At 43.0% G+C, this 16,504-nt stretch overlaps 4 protein-coding genes across 4 annotated transcripts; 2 read left to right on the top strand and 2 right to left on the bottom strand.

The window, feature by feature from the left end:
• Positions 1 to 478: 478 nt before the first annotated feature.
• Positions 479 to 1,218, top strand: K450DRAFT_175757 (uncharacterized protein; the record flags this gene model as incomplete). The annotated part of the gene is made up of 2 exons (XM_051584226.1): positions 479 to 622; positions 682 to 1,218. The coding sequence occupies 2 exons, from the start codon at positions 479 to 481 to the stop codon at positions 1,216 to 1,218; spliced, it is 681 nt and encodes a 226-aa protein (XP_051443902.1).
• A 153-nt stretch (positions 1,219 to 1,371) lies between these two features.
• Positions 1,372 to 6,865, bottom strand: K450DRAFT_245025 (uncharacterized protein). Its single transcript, XM_051589683.1, has 7 exons — positions 6,535 to 6,865; positions 6,149 to 6,463; positions 5,029 to 6,083; positions 3,149 to 4,953; positions 2,354 to 3,066; positions 1,847 to 2,284; positions 1,372 to 1,773 (listed from the first exon to the last, which is right to left on the bottom strand). Exons 1-7 carry the CDS (start codon positions 6,733 to 6,735, stop codon positions 1,501 to 1,503), a joined length of 4,800 nt encoding a protein of 1,599 aa, XP_051443903.1. The 5' UTR covers positions 6,736 to 6,865; the 3' UTR covers positions 1,372 to 1,500.
• A 1,843-nt stretch (positions 6,866 to 8,708) lies between these two features.
• Positions 8,709 to 12,212, top strand: K450DRAFT_245034 (uncharacterized protein). Its single transcript, XM_051589684.1, has 10 exons — positions 8,709 to 9,136; positions 9,216 to 9,313; positions 9,386 to 9,704; positions 9,778 to 9,895; positions 9,956 to 10,074; positions 10,144 to 10,324; positions 10,393 to 10,671; positions 10,751 to 11,105; positions 11,178 to 11,404; positions 11,486 to 12,212. Exons 1-10 carry the CDS (start codon positions 8,880 to 8,882, stop codon positions 12,002 to 12,004), a joined length of 2,472 nt encoding a protein of 823 aa, XP_051443904.1. The 5' UTR covers positions 8,709 to 8,879; the 3' UTR covers positions 12,005 to 12,212.
• On the bottom strand, positions 12,094 to 15,611 carry K450DRAFT_245038 (uncharacterized protein). Its single transcript, XM_051589685.1, has 12 exons — positions 15,452 to 15,611; positions 15,238 to 15,387; positions 14,950 to 15,163; positions 14,683 to 14,883; positions 14,590 to 14,614; positions 14,108 to 14,522; positions 13,781 to 14,046; positions 13,493 to 13,715; positions 13,334 to 13,425; positions 12,874 to 13,267; positions 12,483 to 12,802; positions 12,094 to 12,419 (listed from the first exon to the last, which is right to left on the bottom strand). The coding sequence occupies exons 1-12, from the start codon at positions 15,507 to 15,509 to the stop codon at positions 12,183 to 12,185; spliced, it is 2,595 nt and encodes an 864-aa protein (XP_051443905.1). The 5' UTR covers positions 15,510 to 15,611; the 3' UTR covers positions 12,094 to 12,182.
• Between the last annotated feature and the right edge of the window lie 893 nt (positions 15,612 to 16,504).

A 16,504-nucleotide genomic window follows, 5' to 3' on the forward strand; every position in this document is an offset into this window, starting at 1 on the left:
CACACAGGGGCGTATTTTATTGAGTTATTGTTTTAGAGTTGAATTCAGAGATTTCTTTATCGCTGATGAATTGAACAGCTTGTCATACTCATTCTGGACCCTATCCTATTTCTTCTGCGCTTACGGATGGCACTGGACAGCATTAGGTTTGTGATTGTAGAACACAGTTCTGTATGAGTCTACATGAAAATGCTAACCGTGTTGTACTGTAGATCAACATTGTGCAGTTACAAAAATGTGGATAACACCCATTATTGCCAGTTTACCACCTTGGTGGCGTTTGTTGCAATGTATCCGCCGTTACAGGGACTCTGGGGAACGAGTCCATCTTGTCAACGCCGGCAAATATGTGACCAGCATTTGGGCTACGTCGCTGACGGGTGCTCGGCGTATTCATAGTATGTATATCCAGCTAAGCAATAATGTGGAACCCGAGAAACATTTTCCTGACTCAGCTTCCACCTTAGATGATCCGGCGATGCAGGCAGCCTGGATAGTGGCATGTGTAATCAACAGCACTTATACCTCTGTTTGGGACTTAAAAATGGATTGGGGGTTACTACAACCTCATAGTCGAAACCTTTTGCTTCGAAATGATCTTGTTTTTTATCATTGGGTAAGCGTTGTAAAAGGAAACTACGTGACAACCCGCTGTTTCTCTAACACTTTATACATCACTAGACTTACTACGTCGCTATGCCTGTCAATGTGATTCTTCGCTTTTCCTGGCTTGTCAACACTGTGAGCATTCCTTTGGGAGGCCAAGTTCTTGGATTTATATCAGGAGCATTAGAAGTATATCGACGCTTTCAGTGGAACTTTTTCCGATTGGAAAATGAACACTTGAACAACTGCGGTCAATTCCGTGCCATCAAAGAAATTCCACTTCCATTCACAGTTATGGAAGAGACTGGAAGTCGTCGTGGTAGTGAGATACGTCTTCCCACCGACGATACGGAAAGATACCCCGAAGAAGAAATGACGAGTGTCTCGCGCCGCAACACTTTGAGGAAAATATCATCTCGCCCAAGTTCTTCTCAAGGAACATTCTACGGTAGACGAGATTTCGAAAGCAAGCATGATGATGACGCTGACGCTAAAGGCAAGCCGTCAGATGGCGTATTCAACCGCATAACAAACTTGGTGGCTCATTCACCTGATAGTGACTCAGAAGAAGATGACGATGACGATGAAGAAGGCGCTCATAGTGATCATTAAATGTATAATACAATTCTCACTATACTCACCATATCATTGCTTACATGATCTATTTAAAAAAAAAAAATGCCAACCATAGCGTCGGCATTAAAAGGATCAACCCTTTTATTCCATATCATTCAAATAAAACAGCATTATTCATTGAACACTTAGTATTAACGATGCTTCCACACCTTTTTATCGTCAATTCGCGGTATCAAATGATGCGATAATGTAAAATTGTGTATTTTGGGGGTACGGATAAATTTAGAAATAAAAAAGCTCAATGTGATGGAACTAAAACTAATGGTGTCTGCTAAAATCATCAGGAGTTGTATCGGTTACAATGCCCTGTTCTCTATCGGCAACTCTCTTGTTTTCAGCAGCGGTTGCCATTTGAATAAGTGTGTCAAGTTCACCAGACTTTTCGCACATGGACTTGAACATGCCTGTTCCAGCATCCTTGCAGAGCAGGTTATAAGGTGTATCATACTCAGAGATGGTACCTTGGTCGAGGACAAGCACTCGGTCATAATCGATAATGGTTCGCAGACGGTGAGCAATACAGATAAGAGTCTTTGGGCAAGAAAGATAGCTAAGGTTAGTTTTTGAAATGATATTCAGAAGCATTGTAGATCATTTAACATACCGATTCTGAGAACTCTTCCCGGATAGTGATTTGAATCTTTCTGTCGGTCTCGTAGTCAACGCTAGCAGTGGCTTCGTCCATAATGATGAGTCGACTGTCGCGAAGAAGTGCTCTCGCCATGCAAAGAAGTTGCCTTTGGCCTTGAGAGAAGTTCTGACCACCATCACTGACTGGAGCTTCCAAAGACGAGATACCTTTGTTATTTTCTTCCTCTGTGGCTGTAGCAGAGTCAATGTTATCACCGCTTCCAATAGAGCTTCCCTCACCCGGAGTGGAGCTGGGAGACTGGTTTACAAGATGTACACGGGTAAGAATGTCCCAGATAGCCTCGTCTGAGTGGATTTCCAAAGGATCAAGATTGGATCGGATGGTGCCTGAAAACAGGACAGCATCCTGAGGAATAATGGTAAGCTTTGATCGCAAGCTCTCAACGCCAATCTAAGGAAAGCATTATGAAATTAGTGAATAGGAAGGATTACCAACGCACCTGTTCGTTTTAACACTTACATGGGTAATGTCGACACCGTCAATCTTGATGTGACCAGTGGTAGGATCAACAAATCGGAACAAGCTAAGAGCTAGTGTACTCTTACCAGAACCAGTTCTGCCGACAACACCGACCTTCTCATGAGGATGGATATCAAAGCTGATGTCCTTGATGACAGGGTCAAGGTCAGGAGCGTACGAAATGCTGAGATCCTTGATTTCGACTGCGGCTGTGGTAGGCCATGCAGCTGCAGGCTCGTGGCCTTCAATAATGTACGGTGGCTCTTGCTCAATTTCAAGATATTCCTGAACACGTTCGACAGAGTTAAGGTTCATTTCGACTTGAGTGTATTGACGGACAAACCAGTATACACCTTCCAAGAATCCTCTTGAGAAAGTCAAGGAAAGACCAGCCAAACCAGCGTCAATAGAGCCAATTTTCAACACAATGAAGACACCAGCAGCAAGTGTGACAATGGCGCCGGTAAGTTCGATACGACAGTACAGCCAGCGATTGCTCATCCAAAGTAGATAGAACGATGAAGTATAGGTATCGAGTCTATATAACATCTCGCGCATAAATCTTTCTTGAGCACCGTAGGCACGAATGGTGCTAACGCCAACCAGAGTTTCTGAGAAGTGACTGTAGATAGGCGAACGACTGACAGAGTTCAGCCGCTTGAATTCTCTGGAAACTTGAAGATAAAGTTTTCCGATCATAACATAGAGCACGGCTGTTTCAAGAAAAAAAAAGGGCAGAGGCGTAAGTGGACAATTATATAAGTCATCATGTACACCATTCCTCTCATTACTTACAAACTAACAAGCACGCAATGATAAACATTGGGGTAACTGTTATCATGACTACAGCTGCAGCGATGACCATGGTAATACATTCAAATAATACCAAAGCGTTTCTGGCCATTTGTGTATCAATGGTAGCAACGTCCTTGCCGAAACGGTTGAGAATTCTTCCAACAGGTGTGGTGTCGAAGAATCGCATAGGAGCATGAACAATACGATCCAACATTTTGTGGAACAGTACTTGTGCACCACGGACGGAACCTCGGTAAGTCAAAATAGCCTTCATAACATCAATGACAAGGAAGACGAAGCACAAGAGAGCATAGACGCCAATATAGTAATCAACATTCACCGGCTCACCCTTGTTGGCTATCCAAGGTCGCAGAACTGCGTCTGTAGGAGCCTTTTCGGCGAGATAGTTGGCGAACTTGAGAGGAGTATAGTAAATAGGAAGGTCGTTTTGAGTGAGCAAACCAGCCTGGTAGAAGTTAGCCGAAAAGCTAGAATCCGCTTCTTGGTAAGCAGCAGCCCAGACACGAATCCAATACGACTGTGCAATGATAAGAAGTCTAGAGATAATGAAGGCAGCGATCACAGAGCCCCAGAAGAACCATCCACCGCATGCATCAAAGTAAGCCTTGTAAACATGCAATTTAACACCACCAACTTCAGATGTCTCTTCTTTGATGAGCTTCTTGGCTTCTTCTTTGGATTCGCCAAGATCGATGTCCACTTCCTCTTCTGTGCCTGTTTCTTCAATGGCGTCTGCTTCATGAGCATTTTCGGCACTGTCATCTTCACCAAGCATATCCTGAAGAATCTTTCTGTCTCGAAGGTCCTTAACATATCCGCATCCGCTAACGGAACCATTTTCCAACTTGACAATGTACTTGGCACGAGGGAGACAAAGTTTGACGTGATGAGTCACCAGGATAACAGTACGGCCGACCATGAGTTCACCCAATAAACACTTGAAGTACAGATGCTTAGCAGTGTGAGAGTCCACAGCTGAAAGGCAGTCGTCCAAAAGTACAGTCTTTGCATGTGAATAGATCGCTCGAGCAAGAGCAACACGCTGTTTTTGTCCACCGGACAGAGAGATTCCTTTTTCGCCAATTTCAGTGCGATCACCGTCTGGCAAAACCGAGAGATCCTTCACCAAAGCGCATTGCCGCAAAACCTTCTTGTAACGAGTTTCCTCGAACTTTTCACCAAACAGAATGTTATCACGAATAGATGCATGTTGTAAGAAAGCAGTCTGGCTGACAAAGGCTACATCCGTTATTTTGAGTTCAGGGTAGTTGGGATCCACTTGAGGGTACATTGAAAAGTTTTCGGAATTGCGTAATTTAGAGGGCAAGTGAACTCTGCCATCGACACAATCCATTTCTCCAAGAAGGGCATATAGCAAACTTGTCTTTCCTGATCCAGTGGGACCACACACAATAGTTATCTCGCCAGTAGGGAAGTCTAATTGAGGTATACGCAATGTGAACGGTGGTGCTTGGTTTTGTTCGGAAGCCGCGTCAGTCTCAGCATTGTCCTTTTTCTTCTGTGCCTCCTCGGGCAAGGGAATATGCCATTGGAAGGAAGCATTCTCGAATCCAGTTCTGGTGATCTTTTCATACTGAGGCTTTCCGCTCTCGTCCATATATTCAGAATCATCGATAACAGCTAACTTGATCTCTTCCTCCTTGAGGTAGTCTGAAATACGAGTCAAACTGGCATATGCTTCTGAGAATGTGCTAAAGGCATCAGGCAATAACAATAGAGGGTTGCGCAACATGTCAAACAATGTGATAGCAACGAATGCGACACTAACGTACCAAAACCAGCAAGTTAGTAAAAAGAGGTGTAGAATTTCAAGTCATGAGAGATGGATGAATCGTTACCTAGCAGTGAGTTCTTGGTTTGATATTTTAGTATACCACATGAAGGTAGCAATGGTAACCAAGGTGGGGGTGATCATATATAAAGCCTCGAAAAGAATGGAATACGTAACCACTCTCCACAAATGCTTAATTTCAACGGCACGAGCATCATTGACCTTTTGAGTCCAAGTCTTCTCCCAAGCAAAGAACTTAACCATACGAATACCTTGAAGAAGTTCGTTGGTAAGCTCGTTTCTCTTGTCCTTGGCAGCCATAAGAGTTGTGTAGACCTTGTTCAACTTGACACTAAGCCATCCGGTGATGGGGAACGATATAAGCATGATAACCAATCCAATCAAAGCGGCCACACCAAGTAGTTTGTAAAGATAGAAGAGAGCAATGAAGATTTCAACAGGACTGTTGTAGAACATGTTGACAAAACTAGGTATAATGCCCAATCTGTCAGCGTCAACACTCATCAAGTTGGTGACCTTGCCTACATTGCTAATAGCGCCAACGTCCTCCTCATCTTCTCCTTCTTTCTTGTCCTTCTTTGCTGCTTCAACCTTACCAGCGACATCCTTTCGTTTGAGAGTCTTGTAAAAAATTTCGGCATCGAGCTGGTTGAAAGCTCGGACGTTCCATCGTCGACCATAAAACAAGTGTACAGTTGCGACAAGCATTTTGAAAATGCTGGTGAGGAACATCATAAATACATAGAAGTAGGCTACGGAAATAGGGCGTCCGTTGGGATTTTCAAGATACTCCAAGAACTTTTGCAAGAAGTAGGGAACAGTATATGATATGGCTACTGTGATGTTGGATACCACAAGCTGAAGTAGAACAGAGTCCCAACTTGCCATGATCATTCGCTTAAGAACTTTATAGCTAGGCGTGGTCTTCAAAGTGTCTTGGAAATCCATGAAATTCCATCTGGCACGGTGTTGAACACTAAGGGTATAAATGTCCTCACGCGAGAGTGGTTGCTTGTTACCGAAAATGACCAACGGGGTCATCCAGTCGAAAATAGCCCAGGAAAACACACTAGCCCACGTTTCTGTTGACAATTGAAGTCCCTGTTCATACCAATCCATATAAGTGACCTCTTCCTTTGCATGCCTCCGCTAATCCAAGTACTCACGTTCTTTAAGATTTTTCCATCCTCCGTGACTTCCATGGTTTCGTCGTCAACAAGCACAAAGTTTCTTGGATCTATATCTTGTGGTTGCAGGACCGAAATGAACCAAAGTATGGTACAGAAAGTGGCATAGACTGGAGCCAGGACCTTTTCAACGCCAGAAGTGGTATCCAAGATAGATGATCGTAGACGGATCCATGACACGGAGAAGGTAAGAGTGTAGAAAAACAAAATCAGGATATGGTGTCGATTAGCATTCGAAACACTTCCTTTGTAAGTGGAAAAGATGGTAGACGACAGCAGCAAAAAGATGTACGCCTGCAAGCATCAGTGCGTTAGTCAAATGCTGGTAAATTGAGGGTCATGATGACTCTGAAAACCGTGCTCACCCAAGCAGCAAAACTAAGAATAGGATCCAAGACCAGGTATATAGGTGCTTGGTCACTCGACACGAAGTCTCTCAATCTCCAAGCAAACAGAAAAGTGTATTGCCCCATTGTTAACAAAACGAACACGGATTGCACAAGTTGGGGTAGGGGCTGTTTCCATCTGTTGGGGAGATTTGGAAGCTTTTCCTCACTCACTGGCATATAATCATGACTCTTTGAAAACTTCTTTGACAGTTGGTATATCAAAGCAATCAAAGAGAACAGTAAAGGAACAGTAGCATCAAGCACACTATTTTTTTGTTTAAAAAAAAAGAAAAAGAAAAGCAAACGGACCGCAAACAGATAAGCAACTTAATACACAGTAGCTGTATCTACTAATTGAGCCTCCATGAGGGACTTACGTTTCTCTAAAGCAAGGGCTTAAGTCCAGACCGTCGTCCGTCAGCGGTCCCTGAGTATTGAAGTTAATATCAATGAAGGTGCACGGTGATAATTATTTATCGGTAGGTAGTGTGACCGAGAAAAGTTGTAACCAAGAAAAAAAATGTATACCTGATACTGTTCACCGCAGATTGCTGAGAACAATGTCATGTGTCAAGGATCGCTTGATTGGAAGAAAAAAGATTGGGTAGAGATGTGACTTTAATAAATAGAGCGACTCGAGAATGCTGGAAATGCTTGACTTATATTCGCAGGTGCAAACGCCTATAAACAGTAATTATCTCTGGATTCAGTCAGTGGTGCCTTTTGTACGACAACGCCGCAGTCAGTTGCGTGTAACTTTTTCTGATAAGCAAATTTGAAGCTTATGCAATGTTATTACTGCGGTTTAAACCTCGTTACCAAATGTTTGAAAGTACTGAATGACTCAAAGCCAAGCGTGTTGTACCAAAAGGTGACCATGGTGAGGATCTCTTTCCATCTCAGGTCGTGAAGGCCCATTTGTCTAAAAATTGCTTTATCAGGCATTTCTCCGCCTTACTACAGCCCAACTTCTTCTCTGCCCTTGGAGCTATGAGCATCCGTTCCGAATTTGAAAGCACGAACAAATGCTACACGTGTTAACATAGCACAGGGCAACGATTTCAGGGTAAATCGGACTCACTCATTCTAAACGTTAAGCTAAGTTTAGAGCAGCTAATTTCCTAAATTACAAGCAGGTACATATTCTGGTAAGCGGCGAAAAATCATACTCTCACAAATTGCAAGCAAGATCTTGGTTAAAGCGGACGTCGATGAACATGGTGACTTAATGGACCCTATTCGATTTAAACGTTGAGGACTGGGGTTATCATAAGCGACGAATCGGCAATCAGTTTTGTTTACGGTATCCAGCAAGGCAAACAATGCACACCTTCAACCATCCTATTACTTTACATACCATCCATTATCCTTCTATAGCCGAATTTCGGCTATTTAATTGGGGGTTGCTTAACATGCTATCAAAGTGATTGGTTCCAGTCGACTGTCTCTGACACGCCGCAGCATTTGTGGTATTCGTCTCGTGCTGTCCGTGCGTTATGGGCGTTTCCCTTCTGGAGTGCGTATTCCCTTATCAGTCGGCTTGGGTGCATGCTCTCCGAACCTAGGTCTTCTAGGCAAAGTAACGAATTATAAAAAGGTAATATAAGGGGCTTGGCGACTACACTCAAGCACAATAGAACGGCCGATCATCCGATACCAATGCTGAGTTCAGCGATGGTATGAACGTACAATTTGGCGTATGCATGTAGTCCGCGAACGACAAGCATATTACTGTTGATTATCCCCAATATTTTTTGTTATTATCATTTCTTCTTTACATCTACAATTCATCACTTCGACGCTGATATTGTCTTGTTGTTCAGCCTACCGATATATTGCTAACCTGATGCATTGCGTTGTTTGCCTTTCATACGAAGCTGTTACACCTAGCTATATTTAGTCATCAGAATGAATTAATTCGCTTGTACTTCAGCTTGGCATGTGTCGCAAATCTATCTTTCCCAACAATTATCTTATAATATACGTAGAAATGTCAAGTAAAAAATCGCTGTTGCAGGACGATTCCAAAATGACCAGCCTTCATATCGTAGCATGGACTTTATCGCACAACCGAGACATGTAAGCCTTCTCATCATCAAAGTAGGCCATTGTTTACTTTAGAGCCTGTCCATTATCTTCTGGTGACGTTTTTATTCGCGTTGGGGCTCTGCCAAGAGGATGAGGTGAAGCTTTATGAAAGTGCTGATGCTCAGGCGGACTCAACCCTGCCAACACGTGACGGTGACCTAACTTGTCGCCCGACTGGACATGAACATCACACGTCGGACCACAAAGGACCTGTACAAGCTCCACCTTTCTTTATGACGGACACTAATCAGCTCAGTTCCTCGCTATCTGATCAGCCAGAGGCCCAAGGAGTTAAAACACTCGTTGGAGAAAACACCACTGATAGCCAACAGCTGGCTACTTCCAACGGTAGTGTGCCTAAAGAGCAATCCGGATCTATCGCCCAAGCTACCCCAGCCTTGACAAGCGATCACCATCCATCCGATGCATGGGAGCAAGACACGACCACTTCACCTCGCCTGCAAGTTGTCGACGAAAAGCAGGAGTTCACGTAAGTCGGGGACATGATGAAGGAAATGCATCTGCCTAGTATAACTTACGTTGATATATGCCCATTCCTCCTAATGCAGGAATGATTTACCAGAGTATATGGAGAAATGGGGTCTAGCACATGCAGGCTTCGACTACAATTGTGTTGCAGTGTTTGGATCTCAAAGCACAGGAAAGAGTAAGCAAGCACACACCCTACAAGCCGCTTAATTGTTTTATGCATAATTATGCTTACGCATTTTCCTAAAAGGTACTCTTCTCAACCGCCTGTTCGGTACTACATTCGACGTTATGGATGAAACCCAGCGAAGACAAACAACAAAGGGTATTTGGATGTCTCGTGGTCGTGGCATGCGTGTACTAGTAATGGATGTTGAAGGAACCGATGGCCGCGAACGTGGTGAAGACCAAGATTTCGAAAGAAAATCAGCCCTGTTCTCCATGGCTACCAGCGAAGTCATTATTCTCAATCTGTGGGAACATCAAGTCGGATTGTATCAAGGCGCCAATATGGGTCTATTGAAGACTGTCTTTGAAGTCAACTTGCAGCTTTTCCAAAGTCAGCGAGGGTAAGAACATAGTTTTCACCTAATGCATTTAATGATAGTGGCCTGTGCTGAATTAACTGCCTTCTATTTTCAGAAAGGAAAAGACTCTTCTGTTCTTTGTCATCCGAGATCATGTAGGCTCTACTCCCCTAGCCAACTTGTCAAACACTTTACAAGCTGATTTGGAAAAGATTTGGGCAGGCTTGTCCAAGGTAGGTAGCCGCCCGCCCTGACGTGTGATTGCAAAACATTCCACCTAATATTATGCACAGCCGGAAGGTTTGGAGAACTGCAAGATTCAGGATTACTTTGATTTTATGTACACTGGACTGCCCCACAAAGTCCTTCTTCCCGAGAAATTCGACACTGAAGTCGATAATCTTCGCTCAAGGTACATTTGCTCATCCACATCGCTCTATACAAACCAGTTTTGAAAAAGATGACTTATTCTGATGAATAGATTCACCAACCCTTCGGACCCCAATTTTGTTTTCCATCCTAATTACCACAAGCGTATTCCAGCTGATGGTTTCCACGTCTATGCCTCTGGCATTTGGGAGCAGATCATGAGCAACAAGGACTTGGATCTTCCCACACAGCAAGAACTCTTGGCTCAGTATCGATGTGATGAGATTGCCAATGTAAGTAATTGATTTTCACGTTACATCCGGACTTTTTGTTTGCAGGTAATTCTAACTTCCATGTATAGACTGCATCTGAAGTATTTTTGGAAGCCATATCTGCCCTCAAAGCACCAGTTTTGGAAAAGGGACAAATTGTCTCCGACTTGGGTTCACAGATGTCAGACGCTAGACAGCAAGCTCTCAAGTCTTTTGATAAAGATGCATCCAGATACCATGCTGGAGTGTATGAGAAGAAGCGACTTGAAATGTTGAAGAAGCTGAATGCACAACTGAGCGTATATTTTGTTGGACAACTTCGAAATTTGCACAAGCAAGCGGTTTTGAAATTCCAAGATCATATCAAGGTATGGAAAAAGCCAGAATTTTGTAAACTGATAAAACATGGCTAATGTTGCTTACCTATTGTCTCATTAATGAAATCAGAATGAACTCAAGAAGCCTTCTTACAATTTCGCAACTGTCGTTGAAAACGCTACCGCCACTTCTGAGAAATATTTCAAAGACAATGCCGAAGAAATCGTGTTACAAGACACCGATTGGTCTTACGAATCGGAATTCGTTCAACTGAAGGAAGACTTCTCTGAGCTCTCCGGCAAGGCTCGGTCAGATGAGATTAGGAAGATGACAAAGGCTTTGGAGAAGCAAGTGGAGAATGAATTAGCCGAGCCTGTCTCTATGGCTTTGAATAATCCATCTGCAGATATGTGGCACAAGATATTATCTACGTATCGAACGGCGAAGGAGAATGGTCAAGATACTTTGATCAAGAAAGCAAAGAGTAAGTAGCAGCATGAAAAAAATTTAGTGAGTCGTGACTACTATGCAATACTAAACTACATCCAACCACCAGGCTTTAACTCGTCTGACGATGAATTGGAAGAGTCTGTTAATAACCTTGTTCTCCAATCATGGTTACTGCTTCGACGGAAGATTGATGAAGAGCTTGCCGACAGCATGCTATTGCTCAAGCTGCGATCTAAATTCGAGGAGAAGTTTCGATATGATGATCAAGGACTTCCAAAGGTGTGGAAGCCCGAAGATGATATCGATGCATACTTCAAGAAGGCCAGAGATGATGTGAGTGCTTTTTTTTTTTTTTTTTTTCAATGTGTCGAGTGAACCACGCTCAACATTGACTAAACCATACATCATCTTCAGACTCTTGCTTTGATACCTCTTTTTGCAAAGATTGATACATCACAAGATGATGATTTGACAGTAGAATCCACAGAAGATTTTGATTACCAGAGATCCCTCACTGTCTTGGGCGAATCCAAACAACTCGATATCACAAACAGATTCAAACGCGAATCCGATGCCTTCTACCTTGAAGCTAAGCGATCTATTGTGGCCACTACTGCCAAAATTCCAATGTGGCTTATTGTCCTCCTCATTGTCCTTGGATGGAACGAGTTCATGGCTATCCTCACCAGCCCTATCTACCTTATCATGTTTGTATTCCTCATAACAACCGGATACATCGTCTACGCTCTCAACCTTTGGGGACCCTTAGAGCGGGTTCTCTCCGCTATTGCAGGTGAAGCCACCAAAATCATCCGTGAAAAAGTCGAACATGGCGTCGAACGAGCAAGAGATCAAGGTATCGAGCTCAACGCCATGAAGTCTTTTACTGGCTCATCAAGTCATGATTCTAATCAACGAGATAAGGCGGATTAGAGAGCTATTATAATTAATTGTATTGATGGGTAGCTCAAATATCACTATTGTAATAGGTGTGGTGTAGAAATCTATATACATAGCAAAGATATAAACTTTATCTTGCTACTTCTCCACAATGAGGATTGCTTGTATGTGAGACCAAGAGCAGTTCATCTCTTGGTATAGGAATGTTGGTTCAAGTTTCTGTTTCATTGTCAGTCGCCTCTTCGAGATTGAGGTGCTTGTTGGTGAGGAAATCAAACTGATCCTCCTTCTGTAAGCACTGGTATACGTGATTTGGAACCAACAGCTTTCGCTCGTATGGTTCGATTTGATCATGGTTGGAAGGTGACGTAGTGTTATCGCTTGAGGATTCGTTTCTATAAATGTTGGCGCTGCCTTTAAGAATCCGGCGAAGTAACACTTTGGTAGCCTAAAGTATGCACTTCTTCAGCAAGCAGTACGAGTGAGGGAGTGTGGTTTGCTGGGTACTTACCTCGTATAGCAGGGATCCTGCAACTAGCCGTTGATCTATCGCTTCTTCTAAGGTACACCGGTCATCCTTGGTTTGAATGTCTCCGTCTCGAGTTTGTACAATATCATTTGCGATCACGCTAGGTAATCGAAGTTGATCTACGGAGGCCCAAATCCAGTCTAACCCTCGTTCCCGAGCAGGGTCTGGCATTTCAGCTATTCGTTCCGTCTCCACCGTGCGAACTTCTTCAACGAGCTGTAGCGTCTTTGGCTCAGTGGCATTCGTCTGCAGTTTGTCGCCAATTGGTAGTGTCGATTGATCAATATCCAGTTCCATGTCATCTAGTAATATTGATGGGGGATTATTAAATCAATAAAATGACAGTGTATCTGCCTAAACTCCTTCAACTAACCTTGCTCTTTAACTTGATCCCAGCCTTTACCTAATTTTTGCAACAATGGTAAAATATTGGTAACGCTGTTCATACCACCAGTGCGTTTGCGATAACTCCAGCCCTTTGGTCGATATTGACAAGCTTCATCGCTGACATGAGAGTCGTATGTATGCAAAGCTCGGAGTGTTCCACAAAATTTACAATATCCAAGGGCGATCTCCTCTTGCACATTATGTACAACAGGTTTCCCTATGGAGGTATCATGCATTTTGATAGGTGTAAACTCATTCTCTCTGCACCACAAAACACATTTTTTGGTAGTTAACGTCTCTGCTGCTTGCTTTAGAACGGGATCACCACTCGCTATAGCTTGTTGTTGCACCGCTAATCGAAAAGCACGAGACCGTTGCCACTGCAATTATTGACACTCTGAATGAATACAGTGCCTATGATTGACTTAAACAACCATTTTACTTACCTCCAATGCCTTGCGATGACCAACATGATAATCAAAATACATATTTGTGGTAGGCGCACAGCAGTATGTGGTGGTTTGCGTGCTGGGTGGTGCTAATTGCCGCACGGATAAACAGTGAGTTTCTTTGATATTATAGACATCGATGAAAAAGCTGCTTACCATGAGCTCTTATGATAGGGAAGGACGAGATAGTAGACCGCATCAACTCATCAAGAGGATCTCGGCGTTGTACTACTTGTCCAGTGACTTCGTTTCGATTATCTGGTAGAGTCTGTCTCGAAACTGCAGCCTTAGGATCAATGAATTCTGTATTTCTGTCCAATTCCAGTGCAATGTATCTTTCCGAGCCTAAAGTTTGCTGTCCACTATGACTATCATCCAGCTGCAGACATAAATCGGTCAATGTTGAGAATAAAAAAGCTCGTATTGCGTGGTGGCTATGCTTACCTTCAATTGATGGAATACATCAACTAGCTTGTTTCGACGACTGTCTGCAAAATGAAGTTGTACTCGTATGGGAAATTCTCCCCATCCTAATCGACTTAGATGAAATGGAGGCACATTAACGTCAATAACGTCGCTTGGCTTGTAGCTTGGATGCAGGTGGTATCTGACGCATGATATAAAGGATGCAATATTTTCATCGCCTGGAGGTGTAGTAACGTATATCATCCACTTGTGCGTGTACTGCCGTAATCCAGGCTCTCGTTTGTCTAAAAACTTACAGGATAAGTACACTGGGAGCCTTAAGATGACACTAAAGAGGCAACCAACCTATGGGTATGAATTTGCTAACATTGCCTAAAATCACACGTTTCTTTATGTAGAACCTTGATCCATGCTCGTTGGTGTGGGGATTGACGACAACGGAAATTGATTCGACTGGCTTGGTCTCTTCTGCGCCGCTTTCTTTCTTTGGTTGCATTTCCTGGCTAATAACGTTTTGTTGCTGACAAGGTACATCAACCTTGGCATGGATACCTTCTTTCACAGGAGCTACGCGTTCAAGATCTCCTTCTTCACGTTTGATGCTGCTCTCAAGTTTTGACGGAATATCTGCACAGTTGTCAGAGCTTTCCTGCAAATTCGCATCTTGAATTGGCACCTTGTCTCTCGCTGGAAGCACCAATGCGTTGTCTTCGTCGTCCGAGTCCAATACAACATCTTCATCAAAAACCTTAATTGTTGGCTACAATAATGCAATCAATTACTATCGAGACATCAGACTTTAAAAAATGCTTTGAACAATATCTCACTCGTTTTACATCTGCCTTCTTGGTTCTGATAAAAATTCAGATCAATGTGAGTAAATGAGTCAACATTATTGTCATATTAATGGGGAAGCTTACCTGTTACTTGTTAATGGCTTTGTTAGTGGCCGCAATCGAATTGGATGGTCGAATGGAACTTCGGATTCGTCAATCGGTGTACCACATTGCTTAATCATCTCTTCGTACGGTCCAAATTCCAATCCATGCGCTATTCGACAGTGATTGAGAAATCCTTGTTGGTTCGCAAAGTCATCTCTGTGACATCTTGGGCATGCAAGACTTTCAAATCCAATCAAGTCAGTTATCAAGTACACACTCCTAAAAAATGCTTGTAAGATGTTTTACCTGACATATACACCATCAGCGCGTCTTCCGAATAGAGTTTTGGTTGAATTGTCGGAGGAGAATTTAAAATTTGGTCGCGCTTGCCTTTGTGCAGTGTCGAATTGTAAAGATGAGGATATAGAAGGCAACGGAAAACTTTTGTTGGAAGCTATGGCTTGCAATGCGGATCGACGAGTATTATGTTGTGCTTCTGGAGCTGATAAAGCTGCGACATCTATCGACCATAGCATAAGTATCACACTTTTTGTCATAGCAACGTAAATATCTGTATCTTCGTTGCCAACGTACCATTATGGACAGCTTGACGTATATCAATCAAAATTTCTTCTGCTTTTCCAATTTCTTCGCGTATGGCAGATATCTCTCTATATTTCAAGAAGATCTCTAAATCAAACTGGTGATCGATGATCTCTTCAATCTTTGCTCTCTTTTCTTCGTCTACAAAACACTTTGTTCAGTCTCGTCCACTGCCATCATGTACCAAAAATCCTTTGTAACGTACCTTCTGAAGCTAGCCTGTTGGCCTGGTCTCCTGAGGTAGTGTGTGTAGCTCCATTCATGAATGGAAGACAGAGGTATGAGAACCAGTCCTAACTGTGCCGCTATTAGAAAAAATCTGAAATTGCTTAATACTACCGTTGAAATAGTGACGTCGTTTGCGAAACTTTCACCGTCGAGTGGAAAAGGGAATTCAGCGACAATGGGATCGCGTCTGTCATCGACAATGTCAGTGAACACGATGGCAAATACGAACGACTCACAACAATGGTCGATCCTGGAAAAACTACTTCTAGCCCAATGTGTTTACAATTTTGGAGAAGATAACTGGCCGTTAATATCAAAAACACTTCGACAAAATGTTTTGACTCACCGATCACAAGAATTTTATAATCAAAAGGTCTGTAGACATCCAGCAATTGTATATATCACCGACAATGACTTAACAATTCCTTATAGAATTGCTCATTGGAATATTTTACCATGATTGAGGAGTTAGAATCCGCAAGGTTCGTGGTTGCACCAGTAAACGCGAAATGACACTATTGAAAGACCCTCATCTAAAATTTCCTTACACTTAATTCCTAATAGACGACTTTCAGCTGCTGCCATTGTCAATTCATCGGTGCAAGAGATGCCTCCGGTAGTAAAACTCGCAAAGCAACTTTATCTCGAGCGCATGGAAGAACTCAAAGCACAGATAAAAGCTGATGAAGAATCGTTTAGGAAATTGGTCACCGAAATTGATGAAATTCGATCCGGGAAATGGGACGCCAAGTTGAAAGAATTATTTCCTGAGGTATCTGAATCAACGCCGATGGAAATCATCAACGACAGTCAGGTTCCAGATGATAATTCATTAAGCGCTGGAGCGGCAGGAAATGAAGTTACTGCCCATCATGCTAGCGCAGTCCCGGATATAACGGTCCCATCATCCGAAGAAAAGATAGACTTCAAAACTGAAGTAGAGGAGAAGCCACTGGATTCTAAAACTCCTGAGGCACCATCGATAGTTTCGGAAGCGGCTCAAATAATTGTCGAATCCAACGTGAATGCC

This window comes from Umbelopsis ramanniana (genome assembly GCF_025399195.1).
Source record: "Umbelopsis ramanniana AG unplaced genomic scaffold K450scaffold_34, whole genome shotgun sequence".
Taxonomy (NCBI): Eukaryota; Fungi; Mucoromycota; class Umbelopsidomycetes; order Umbelopsidales; family Umbelopsidaceae; genus Umbelopsis; species Umbelopsis ramanniana.

Bases quoted from the DNA above. Each gene is read 5' to 3' on its own strand.
- K450DRAFT_245025 (XM_051589683.1), bottom strand. From the start codon at position 6,735: ATGCCAGTGAGTGAGGAAAAGCTTCCAAATCTCCCCAACAGATGGAAA. The intron at 4,954-5,028 runs GTAACGATTCAT...TTGGTACGTTAG, and splicing joins AACCAAGAACTCACTGCTAG to TGTCGCATTCGTTGCTATCA. The intron at 1,774-1,846 runs GTATGTTAAATG...TCTTGCCCAAAG, and splicing joins GGGAAGAGTTCTCAGAATCG to ACTCTTATCTGTATTGCTCA.
- K450DRAFT_245038 (XM_051589685.1), bottom strand. From the start codon at position 15,509: ATGAATGGAGCTACACACACTACCTCAGGAGACCAGGCCAACAGGCTA. The intron at 13,268-13,333 runs GTAAGTAAAATG...CAATAATTGCAG, and splicing joins GTCATCGCAAGGCATTGGAG to TGGCAACGGTCTCGTGCTTT. The intron at 12,420-12,482 runs GTAAGTACCCAG...TGCATACTTTAG, and splicing joins CAGGATCCCTGCTATACGAG to GCTACCAAAGTGTTACTTCG.
- K450DRAFT_245034 (XM_051589684.1), top strand. From the start codon at position 8,880: ATGACGGACACTAATCAGCTCAGTTCCTCGCTATCTGATCAGCCAGAG. The intron at 9,705-9,777 runs GTAAGAACATAG...TTCTATTTTCAG, and splicing joins CTTTTCCAAAGTCAGCGAGG to AAAGGAAAAGACTCTTCTGT. The intron at 9,896-9,955 runs GTAGGTAGCCGC...TATTATGCACAG, and splicing joins TTTGGGCAGGCTTGTCCAAG to CCGGAAGGTTTGGAGAACTG.